Source organism: Trifolium pratense, linkage group LG3, assembly GCF_020283565.1.
Source record: "Trifolium pratense cultivar HEN17-A07 linkage group LG3, ARS_RC_1.1, whole genome shotgun sequence".
NCBI classification, from domain to species: Eukaryota; Viridiplantae; Streptophyta; class Magnoliopsida; order Fabales; family Fabaceae; genus Trifolium; species Trifolium pratense.
In genome coordinates, this window is record NC_060061.1 from 10,143,472 (window position 1) to 10,155,375 (window position 11,904).

At 34.5% G+C, this 11,904-nt stretch overlaps 1 protein-coding gene across 1 annotated transcript; it reads right to left on the reverse strand.

The window, feature by feature from the left end:
- Positions 1-1,502: 1,502 nt before the first annotated feature.
- On the reverse strand, positions 1,503-7,492 carry LOC123914561 (alpha,alpha-trehalose-phosphate synthase [UDP-forming] 1-like). The gene is made up of 17 exons (XM_045965762.1): positions 7,156-7,492; positions 6,688-6,785; positions 6,185-6,573; positions 5,974-6,088; positions 5,722-5,823; positions 5,417-5,567; positions 5,170-5,258; positions 4,825-4,873; positions 4,536-4,636; positions 4,161-4,348; positions 3,767-3,884; positions 3,345-3,518; positions 3,146-3,268; positions 2,970-3,057; positions 2,714-2,844; positions 2,246-2,344; positions 1,503-1,901 (listed from the first exon to the last, which is right to left on the reverse strand). Exons 1-17 carry the CDS (start codon positions 7,490-7,492, stop codon positions 1,503-1,505), a joined length of 2,751 nt encoding a protein of 916 aa, XP_045821718.1.
- Between the last annotated feature and the right edge of the window lie 4,412 nt (positions 7,493-11,904).

The following is an 11,904-nucleotide window of genomic DNA, read 5'->3' on the forward strand; positions in this document are numbered from 1 at the left end:
ACTGGAATCTGCTTTTTTCTGTCTCCTCTGCACCTGCTGTCTCCTTGACTGCTTTTCTGACATGTAGCCATTTGAAATGGCGCCATTGACCAAGCATAGCACCATTCCAAATGGCGCCATCTCCCTTGTTGTTTTTTCCTGTCTGCTGCGCGTGGCTTGCTGCATGGGAGGAGGAATTTGAAATTTTTTGTGGCACCGGAGGTCATCGTAGACATTAGGAATTTTAGTGTTTTGTTTGTAATTAATTATTTATTTATATAATCGTCTTGTAATAATTTTTTTTCCATCAAATAAAAAAAAACAATTTCTTTATTCATCGAATATTTGTTCATCAAATAAATAAAATCATTGCAAAAAAATTCCTAATCTCCTCCTCCCATGCATTATTCTATTTGCTACACGTAATGATATAATAATAAATCTAAATGTATATTTAAATTTCAACTAATTTAAGAGATTAGGAACTGATGGTACAGAGGTATTTCAACTAATTTATTATCATAATCATAATCATATTACTGCTAATTCAACTAAAGTTTGCAGTAATTTTATGGGAGGTCATCCCTTAGCAGTAATCATGTTGGAATGGAAAATATCATTTAATGTTTCCTAATCTCTTAAAAAATTTTCATGCATTCAAAAATTTTCAAATCTCATGCATTCAAAAAATTTCAAATTCCTCCTCCCATGCAGCAAGCCACGCGCAGCAGACAGGAAAAAACAACAAGGGAGATGACGCCATTTGGAATGGTGCTATGCTTGGTCAATGACGCCATTTCAAATGGCTACATGTCAGAAAAGCAGTCAAGGAGACAGCAGGTGCAGAGGAGACAGAAAAAAGCAGATTCCAGTCAATGTAGCCATTCTAAATGGCGCTATCACATGGCCATGTAGCCATTTCAAATGGTGCTACCAAGTTTGTCTTCTGTCAGAGGTGTATTACGGGAAAAAAAATTGAGAGGGGGGTATTACGGGAAATAAGAGAGGGAGAGGGGTATATTTTGGGAAAAAAATCTTTTTTTGGTGCTTATCACCATCACAAGATCTTGCAACTGTCAAGACAATGCATACTTATTGCGTGTGTGTGTACACGCCACATCGGATTTTAGAAGTAACAAGTATGGATTCATTTAATTTAGGGATAAATTTAAATGAATGCTGGTGGATGGAGTATTGATGGTTTGGTTTTTCCTCCTTTTACAGCAGTTTTAAGAGAGTTTCCACAAATGTTTTTTTGGTGCTTATCACCATCACAAGATCTTGCAACTGCCAAGACAATGCATTATGGAACAAATATTAGTCAGGTTAAGCCTAGCAATGGGATATCTAGTGCATCGCAGAACGAATCGATACATCAGTAGGTACCAGTAAGCACTTTTATCAGTATTCAATAAACCAATAACAGAAAAAAATATGAACTAAATCATATCAATTAGACAACATAAGACCTTACAAAATCTTTTAACTTTCATACAGTTAACAATTGAAGGATGATGTATCAGTCAAGTTGGTGGTGATGAAGAACGATCTGCCAGGTCACTTAAGAGATTGACAATATCATGTGAGGTTTTAAGAAGGTAGCGGGCACTTGATCTCTTTCGTGAAACAGCACAAGAGAAGTAATTATCACCTTTAAGATCAAGAACTGATGAACCCTCATACAGCGACATTCTATCACGGCCTGGTGGTCTCCAAGGATCACTAGTTGTGCGCTCAATGGCTCTCCTTTCTAGATTTGACAGTGAACGTTGCTTCTTATAGTGAGATGCTTTAGAGCCACTTTTGCTGGATGAAAATCTTGGCAGAGATGATGGCCTGTAAGAATTGGACAGCATAGCTTTTGCCATTGGAGATGATTCCGTAGGGAGCTCTGGCTCAAAAAATTTATAGACATCTTCATCCTGAAAGGGTTGTCATAATCATTATAAAAGGCTATGTAGGCAAAGGCTTATCACATGTAAATTTTTTTTTCTTCTGATTTTGATCAAGCTAAAATTAAGATCGGTGAGTTTCACTTTTAATGTTTACAGCCAATGTCTAACAGCTACAGTTGGTGCTGTGTGATTTAGGAGGTAACAGGTTCAAGTTATGGAATCACACCGTTGCAAATACAAGGTAAACCTTCCTAAATATACCCTTATAGCATTAGATTCCTCTTTTTAGTTAAATTAAAGTTTACATGAAATGTTGAGTTTTTTGACAACACAAAGCCACAACTAAGAATAGAAAATCAAATAAACAAAACCTTTGATAGAAAGTGTCCAATGCATAGGACATAATCGATCGGTTCCTTCATGCCCTTGTTATGAACTATCTCTCCCAGGATACGGTCGATAGCTGCTCCCTACATCAAAATACATAGTAGGAAGGGCAAAAAATGAGTGTCAGGTCTTAGCATATAGAAGAAAACTTATAAACAGAAAAGCCTACTGGAGAGTTATGTGGGAAGGTAGTGGCAGTTTGTTATGCCTTGAGTTGGTTATAAGTAGTGGGAAGGGAATAATGGGAGATTCATGTTAACATTCTGTTAGAAAGAGGGCAGAGAAGCATTCACCGAGGAGTCATAGACTCTGAATCAGTTATAGAGAGTCTACCTCTCATCTGAATATTCATATCAATACACTCATTTCATTCATTCTCCATTTATCTTCCTGTTATTATTTCTTCTGTTCTAGATCTACTAGTCTACTAGCCAACTGGAATTTCTTTATACCTTTGACACACCAACTGCACGGACCTCAACAGACCGACCACCTTGGAAAACATCAAGAGATGCATTTGATATTGGCCCCGTCCAAAGATGCTGAAGCAGATCTCTTGCTTGAAGCCTTCCAAACTCAACATCTAAAATTTATTCAACATTTAAAGGCTCTTGACTTTTAACATGTATCAGCACAAAAATTTCACGTAAAGAAAATGAGTAAGTTGAAAAGGAAAGTGGAAGATGGTCTAAAAGTATCGTCACATACCTGCATATTTATAGTTCCATATAATTGAAGTTTCGCGTAGCTCAAAATGAGACCGTGGGGTTCTTTCAGTAAAATACTCAAAAACATGCTGAAGTTTCATAGAAATATGAGAATTTCAAACTTGAAATCAAAGTAATTTAATGTAAGAAACACTTGTGTTCATGCTGCCAAACTACCTTTACACTATCAACCCAGTCCATATTTAAATTTTCAGGCATAGTTGTCATCCATTCACTTGAAGTAAGTCGCAAAAACATCCCATTTTCTGCTGCCAGCCACATATTGTATTCACCAAAGTTCTGCATAAAATAGTTGTTATTACAAAAACAAATGTTGCTGAACATTGAAAAACAAATAAAATTTTGTTAATAATACTTTGTCCAAGACAGCTCTACCACTCCCACTCAGAACAACTATTGTTGTCTTTGGATCATCGGATAATTTCTTTAAAGGTTCCTTCAGATCTGGATGCACTTTTAGTTCCAGTTCTTTAATCTGATCACCCCTTCCAAGAGCATCCACTGGTTCAGTCAGAGTGGCATTGAAACCCTGCAGTCCAGTAGTGGAAAAATGGTATAATTTTTGTGAAGAGGAACTATAAAAATGCTGAGAGAGTCAAACAAGTCATGACCATTATAACATTAAGTTCACTTCAAAAAACCTCATCTATTTTTTCTTTGAACAGCCATTTTCCTAAGAATAATAATTTATCACATTATTTTGCACAAAATAAGGTTGATAATTTGTTACACCACATACCACTGTTAAGTGTTTGGCGATCTACTCTAACAGCTTACCAGTATAATTAATCTGTTATTGGATTTTGAGAAACAATCAACTGCTACTTTATTAGGAAGTAATGGAGGAATTTGTCTTGTTCTAAGCTGAGCTTCAACAATAGTATCATTCAGTTCACTGTGTAAAAAAAAACCAGTGTGCTTAGAATAAATATTCATGAAATACATAAGTGACATTGAACACTACAAAACTTAAGGTAAAAATCTAGATAAGACCATCAAAGATAGTAGTTATTTCCATTCTCAAAGACATAGTATCCATTGTTACTTTGACACTATGTGATCAACTACACTGTCAGTTTATACTTTATACTCATCTCAAACTGAAATGCTTACAAGGAATTAAAACTAATTTAAGAAAAACAAAATGCAAGTAAAGTTGAAGGATTAAAACCTCACAAAAGTTGCAGCCCATTCTTGTGACGTGTGAGTTGTCACATGCTTGAAATTAAACTGATGCCGTTTTTCTCTTTCATCGGCTGGCATATCCAAAGCATAACCAATAGAAGCAGCAACCTCGGTGATGTTCCATGGATTTACCAAGATTGCACCAGCACCAAGAGACTGTGCTGCACCTGCAAACTGATAACATATAAATAATTCAATTTTTTTTTAATCTCAATCACCTAGTGGTTTTTATATTGAAGTAATTGCAGATATCAAAATTTAGTGTTTTCTTTAAACAATATTATTAGGCAGACATGAATTGATTGGAGATTTTTTCTACAATTTAGTCCTGTTAAAAAACGACATAAAAGAAGTGAATTACCTCACTTAAAATGAGAACCCCCTTCTTGGAAGCTTGACATGCAACAAATTCATAGCTGACAAGATTCATTCCATCCCTTAGTGATGTAACAAGTGCTACATCTAAACAATAGGAAAGTTTAAAACGATTATGAAATTTTCGAATAAAACAAAGAATGTCCTACATTTTACAGATAGGACCTTTTACCAATCATCAGATCAATATCACACTGCTAGGATATAAAAATTTCATTATTAAATAGAAGGACAACATAGACTATATCTTGTATAATACGGTAGAAAATTAGTACCAGTAACAGCATAGAGTGCACATAATGCATGAAAGTCAAGTGACCGATCCTGCAATAGAAAAAGATGGATCAGAAATGTTCACATTATCAGCTAAATGCATGACTTCAATTCATTTGTCACAACTTTCTAGAAGGTCAACAATTAAAATCTTAGTAAGGGGATCAGTTGATTTGATAATTGCATTTGATATGTAGGAATGATATGACAAGTTTAGTGTTTTCATTGAGATTCCAAATAATAGAAAATTTCATCAAACTCATGAATCGTGATACTTGCACGCATTGTTAAGTACCAAGCAAGAAATCTATGTCTACAGCCATAACTAAATGTTTAAAAATACCAACCAGATGGTGTATTGGGACAGCGGTAAGTGTTCCGAATCTTCCATTGATGCGTCCTACAATTTCATGTACCTGGCTCGTAAGCTTTTGATCTGAGCAAAACATAAAGCAAAAAATATCACAACTAATATAGAGAGGACTGTTTTTCAACCATGAATGCAATAACTATAAATAAAATAAGATGCAAAAGTAAAAATCAATGAAAAAAATGGTTCAAAAGATAATTTAAATTCCTAAAGAAGTAACATACATTCAGGACAATCTGTCCTTGAAGGTACAGCAATTTGCAGCAGCACAACTTTATCATGCCAATGAGAATTCTCCTCAAGAAACTTCTCAAATGCCAAGATTTTCTGAGGAATTCCTTTTATCATATCAAGACGATCAACACCCAACATTACCTGTCCATTTGAGTATAAGCACAAAGCGATTTAAATGATGCACATTTATCAGAAACAAGCACATGCAGAACAACAGAAGCAAGAAACCAAACAATGGAATGATCTCAAATTCTTAAACTATCGAGCTTAGGATTTTGGCATATGTAGTTGTTACCTTTCGGCCTGCAAATCTTTCTTTCAATTCCTTCATGTGAGTCTGGACTTCAGGAAGCGCAAGGGCTCGAATAAATCTTTCAGAGTCAATTCCAATAGGAAACTGAAGTTTCACACTCCCAGAAATAAAACGTTGTCAATATGAGAAGGAAATCAAGGAATGCATAATCATTGATGAAAGTATTTTAATGCTGCTAACTCCATGGTTAAGTGTATAGAATTAGAAAAGATAAGAGAACATGTGCAGATATACCGCAGCCACACGGGTTAGCCTCCCTTGATCTTCTACTCCCTCAGGTGTACCTTCTATCCCAAGAATTCGAGTACAAGCACTAACAAAATGCCTCGCATAATCGTAAGTATGGAATCTGTGAAGCATGTAAATATAACAGTTTTAAAAAATAGTGAACCATATTGGACATAAAGACAAGGTTTTCCATCACTCAGGTGCAAGGATAACTTACCCCACCAAATCAGCGGCAAGTACAGATCTCAACAGCTCTGATCTGGACGGCAGAGTCCTATGTATTTCTGAGGAAGGAAAAGGCGTATGGAGAAACCATCCAACTTTCATTTTTTCATTGTATTCTTTCAAACATCTTGGAAGAAACATTAGGTGATAATCATGGCACCAAACAACATCTCCATCCTGATAATGCTGATTCACTACATCAGCAAACATTTGGTTCGCCTTCTTATACGCATCAAATTGAGTTTGGAAACTTCGCGTGGTAGCAAGCCTGTCCTCTTGTGGAAGTCCAAGGTAATGAAATAGTGGCCACAAGATGTTGTTGCAATAACCATTGTAGTACTCATTAACTATATCTTCGTCAAGAAATACTGGGATGCATCGCTGCAGTTAACAAATTCATAACTAAAAGCTTGATTTATAACTACAATGATAAGAAACTTCATTCTTTTACAAAATTTGCACAAACTTCAACCATGAAAGAACAATATTCAATACCATTTCAGCTAAAGCTTTAGTCAAAGCTTTCTGCCCAACTTCATCAGGGACATTCACACCAGCCCAACCAATCCATCTGGTGTCAAACTCCTTTACACCTTCAACCGAAACAATACACTTCACACAACACTTCACGATACAAATAGGAAAAAAAAAATACAATCTATATCTCCAAATAATCAGGATCATTAGAAAGTTTGAAAGTAAATAATCATCATTCTTGTAATCTAGTGTTGTCAATTGCAGATCACGAAAAATAGCAGTTTGTTCAACTTCTGCTACACAACAGGGTTATAACTTATGTTATAGCTGGTATTTAACAATATTGTTGTAATCTATAAGATTTAAAATGAAGATAATCATAAAACAAATACCATACCTGAATTATAATAGACATGTGAATCAAAACAAATTATAAAAAAGAATAAAAGCAATGAATTAATGCAATGTGACAAACATTTTTCTTGCCTAAAAGTGCACTGACAAGGCCGCCAACACTGATCTCAAGGTGATATGAATCCACACCCTCCCTAACAGCAGAGACAGGCAACCTGTTAGCTACCACCAACAAACGTTGTTTGCGAGGCCTATCATCTGCAAACCCCGTTTCCGCCAACTCTTCCTCATTACCGTTCTCACTTACGAAGAATGAATCATTATAAAGCTGTTCTCCCTCTTTGTTGCCATCTCTTCCGTCCTCAGTCGATTGAGTATACCGACTTGATTTCCTCACCTCTCTTTCTCTCAAAAGCCTTTCCAATCTCGACCTTGGTGTTAAAGGAGGACAATGATTGTTCCCTTGCATACGCTTCGCCTGAAATTTTCCATCGAGTAAAAATCGATCATATTCGATCACATTCTCAAACAAACACAATAAAATAGTTGCACCACACTCCAATTAATTTTGCCACATTATTTCCTAATTATTTAACATTTAAATACAAAAAAAATCATCACTCAGAAAAATTAACAAGCATTATATATGATCGACGTCGACAGTTATCATATTCATACCATGGTTAATATGTACTCATTCATTCATAGGTTGAATGTTGAAACAAGATTTACGATCCTGCACTTATTGTTACAAGAATGTAACCATATTAGAGAAATACAAGGACAAGGGTAACAGAATTAGGCTATTTGATATCAAGATTTGAATCGTGAACATGGAATGATTGAAATGTGATTAAAATTAATTAGAAAAAATGAAAGAGATTATTAGAAGGGAGAGAGGGTTAATTACCTGATGATGATTAGCAGAATGCAGATCTTTTGATGAGATGATTTGAGTTTGTTACATAGCATGGATTTGTACGAGTGTGATAACTACAAGATAGTGATGATGATCATGATGATGGAGCAGGGAAGATTATCCATATATATGTAAATCATATGTTTAACTAATTAATGAGATAAAAAATCATGGACGAGTTTAAGAAGGGATTCTGTAGCTACATGCAGATTATAGTTGACAACAAAGCAAATATATGTTTAACCAATCGTGTCGGTTTAGTGGTGATTGACGCTTAACTTGGTAGGGAGGATCACGGTTTTCAACTGCGATTGGGAGGGGTTAGAACCACTTGATACCAGAACTGCCCCACGAACCAGATTAAACAGGAAGCAAATATATGCTTAAACGTTAATTGAGCTTAAATGGTTAATAATTTCCGCTAAAGAACGAATCCGATTAAAAAACCGAATTATGACTTTACTTAGCCGCAAACTCTGGATTAATGATTATTTTTTTTGTCAAGTAGTCTATTGGATAGAAAATCCACCTTACAGTTACAGGTGAATAAGTGGAGTATTCCAGATTCGAACCCGACTCCGACACATATAGTGCGATGTTCATACCAACTGAGATAACTTCACGGGCGACAATGTCCCTTATTAACTTATTAGTATTAGTATTATGATTTAATTAATATTTAATATCAGTGCCAATATAGGCATAAGTAAATTAATTTTATTTTGATTTGTCAAAAAAAAGTAATATGCTATCAAAGGTTTGTCACTAGGATCTTTTGACGAGAGATTTGCCACTATTGTGGTCCTACCTAATTTAATGGATAAATTTTGCAGTTTCACTAAGAAAATATCTGATTTAAACAAAAGAGATTTGCCATTAGGGTGGGGAATATAGGTCATTTCAGATTCACAAGGAAATACTATTTGTTTTTATCATAAAATAATACACACTGAAAGTAAATACGAATAATATTTTCATATTAATATTACTATTAGTATTATATATTAAATTTTGCACTATAAATTTAATTATAGTTTTTTTTTCTAAAAAAAAAAAATAGGACCGAAGCCCAATTTTTTAATATTTTCAATAGTTTAATTTAATCTATTTTGGTCTGATAATATAGTTGCTAAAAATTTCACCTTTAAGATGGATAAGTGAGATGTTCGAGATTCGAACCCGGCCCCTGAACATAAAATGCGATGCCCTTTATCAATTGAGCTAAGCTCACGAGGACTCAATAATTTAATGTTATTCGTCTAAATTAATTTTTCACATATTTAACCCACTTATGGTTGGACTAGTGGTGTTGGATTGAGTCTTTGGAGTATGCTCCTCTCAAGGTCTCATGTTCGATTCCTCCTAGTGTCAATTTCGGTGGGCTAAATCCATATAGAGCAAAAAACTCTGACTTTAAATGGGTCCTCCGCAAGTGGACGGTGGGATTGGTCCCCTTGAATTAGTCGGTCCTGAGGCCGGATACCAAGTTTTCAATTTTTTTTATCACATATTTAAATTTATTATTATAAATTAGATATAGAATTGACATGCTGTAGTGAATGGAGTGGGTATGTTTGGTTCGGGGTTTTTGGAGGGGAGGGGAGGGGAGGTGAGAGAATATTTTAAATGTTTTGTGTTTGGTTCAAATTTTATGAGGGGAGAGGAGGGGAGGTGAGGTGAGCAAAATCCCTCCAATGACCAATTTTTACTTCCCCCAAATTGGGGGGATTTGGAGGGGAGGGAAGGTGAGGAGAGATGAATTATTATAATTTTAATTACATTGACATAATTATCCTCATATTTATTTGAAAATACCAAAACTTTCCTTTTAAAATTTATATTAAATCATATTAAGTTATTTGCTTGTTGCCATTTTTTTTACGTTGCCAACATCCTGTGTTTATTTTTTCCCTGTACTATTTTTATTTTTTTGTTTTAATGTACTTTTTTTTTACAAGATACTTGTTTTTATTTTTTACCTATCCTACAACATTTTTGGATGAATACTTTTTTGTTATATATAATAAAATGAACACTTTTTAATTCGTTGCACTGTACATAGATATATATATATAAACTATCAACAAGTTTTTTTAGGAAAATTAACTATCAATAAATTGTTTTATACATATTTTCATATTCTACACATTATATTTTAGAAGTGCACTAATATTTTTGAACATAAAAAATTTTGTTAGAATTTTGCATTTGATTATTTCTGGAGTTTTCGGTTATTGAGTTTTCATATTTAATTGTTTATGTAGTGAATACTGAATAATTTTAAAATGTTGAGATTTTGTAAAGATGACAAGGATAAAAAAGTAAATTAATTTTAGAATCCCTCCCCTCCCCTTGTGAACCAAACACATATTTAGTAAAAATCTCTCACCTCCTCTCCCCTCCCCCTCTTTTGAACCAAACATAAATATTATCCTCCCCTCCCCTCACTTCCCCTCCCCTCCATTAAAATTCCTCCCCTTCCCTCCTAGGGATGGCAATGGGTAGGGTATGGGTAGGGTACTATAGTACCCATCCCCATACCCGCGGATTGAAAAAATACCCGTACCCATCCCCATACCCGCGTGGGTAACAACTTTTGCCCCCGTCCCCATACCCTATGGGTACCTAGGTACCCATACCCGTACCCGTTACCCGCATTTTTACTAAAATTAAATTGATCAATTATAAAATATCATATAATTTTAATAGAATTAAAAAAATTTCAAAAATTTTAATATTGACTAATGAAAATTATAAACAAAATTATTACTAACTTTATGTTAAAGTTCATATTTATGTTAAATATTCACATTATTTTTATATTATGTTATAAATAAATATTTTTATTAAAAATATGTAATAGTTTAGTAGAGTTGTATTGTTTTAAATTGATTTACATATATTATAATATAATAATATAAATAAAATAAATAAATATATATTATGCGGGTATGGGGCGGGTTGGGTACTAAGGTACCCGTACCCGCACTCATACCCGTTCATTTTTTCGGGTAATTACCCATACCCGTGCCCGTACCCAAAATGCGGGTTTTTACCCTACCTGTTGTGAGTAATTTTTGCGGGTACCCTCTGGGTATGGGTCAAATTGCCATCTCTATTCCCTCCCCTCCCCTCCTTCTATTTCGAACCAAACAGACCCTAAGATAGAATGAAAGCTATTTCCCTAATTTATTCATTCTGTTAACCAATACATATATATAGTGTAGTACAAAACGAATCTAGGGAGTACATTCCCCTGAAAGAGTGCGTGAAACTGAAAGGATTAACAAGCAAAGGACTCATTCTAACAAATTTGCTGAGTCATAGCAGAGACAAAATAGAAACTTCCATATATAAAAAAAAATGAAAAAATAGAAACTTCCATGTTTGAGATTATTTCCTACCCCCTTTTTTTGGAAAATTTCTCATCTCACACACTCACTTTCTCACCCACCCCCTGTTTTTTCATTTTTGCCCTTGGTCAAAAAATTCGGAACACGTTTTCCGAATTTTTTTAATTCAAATTTGGAAAAAATTCGGAAAACACATTCCGAAGTTGTTTTTAAAGGCAAAAAAAATTCGGAAAACGCGTTCCGAATTTTTTGACCAAGGACAAAAATGGAAAAACAAGGGGTGGGTGAAAAAGTGAGTAGGTGGGATGATAAATTTTACCCTTCTTGAGCTTGGGTACCACAAAGTCTTTGAGCCATTTGGGCTTCACTGCATTCTGTTGGCCCAGAATAACTTCCTCCTCAGCATTTGGGTCCATATCTTCTAATTCCACCTCCTCATTACTCATGACACATGTTGATATTGTATTTAGCAAATTTCTCTAAAATGTTATGTTAAATATTAAAATTTTAAATTTGTCGGCATAATAGTGTGTTAGTCTATTTAAGCATACGTCAGACTGTTTATTTAAACACATTCATATGAAATAGATTTTTAAGTATATTAATAGT

Excerpts from the sequence above, each read along its gene's own strand:
- LOC123914561 (XM_045965762.1), bottom strand. The coding sequence starts at position 7,492 with ATGCAAGGGAACAATCATTGTCCTCCTTTAACACCAAGGTCGAGATTG. Across the intron at positions 6,574-6,687 it reads CTAAAGCTTTAGCTGAAATG|CGATGCATCCCAGTATTTCT; the intron begins GTATTGAATATT and ends TGTTAACTGCAG. Across the intron at positions 6,089-6,184 it reads CTTGCCGCTGATTTGGTGGG|ATTCCATACTTACGATTATG; the intron begins GTAAGTTATCCT and ends CATGCTTCACAG.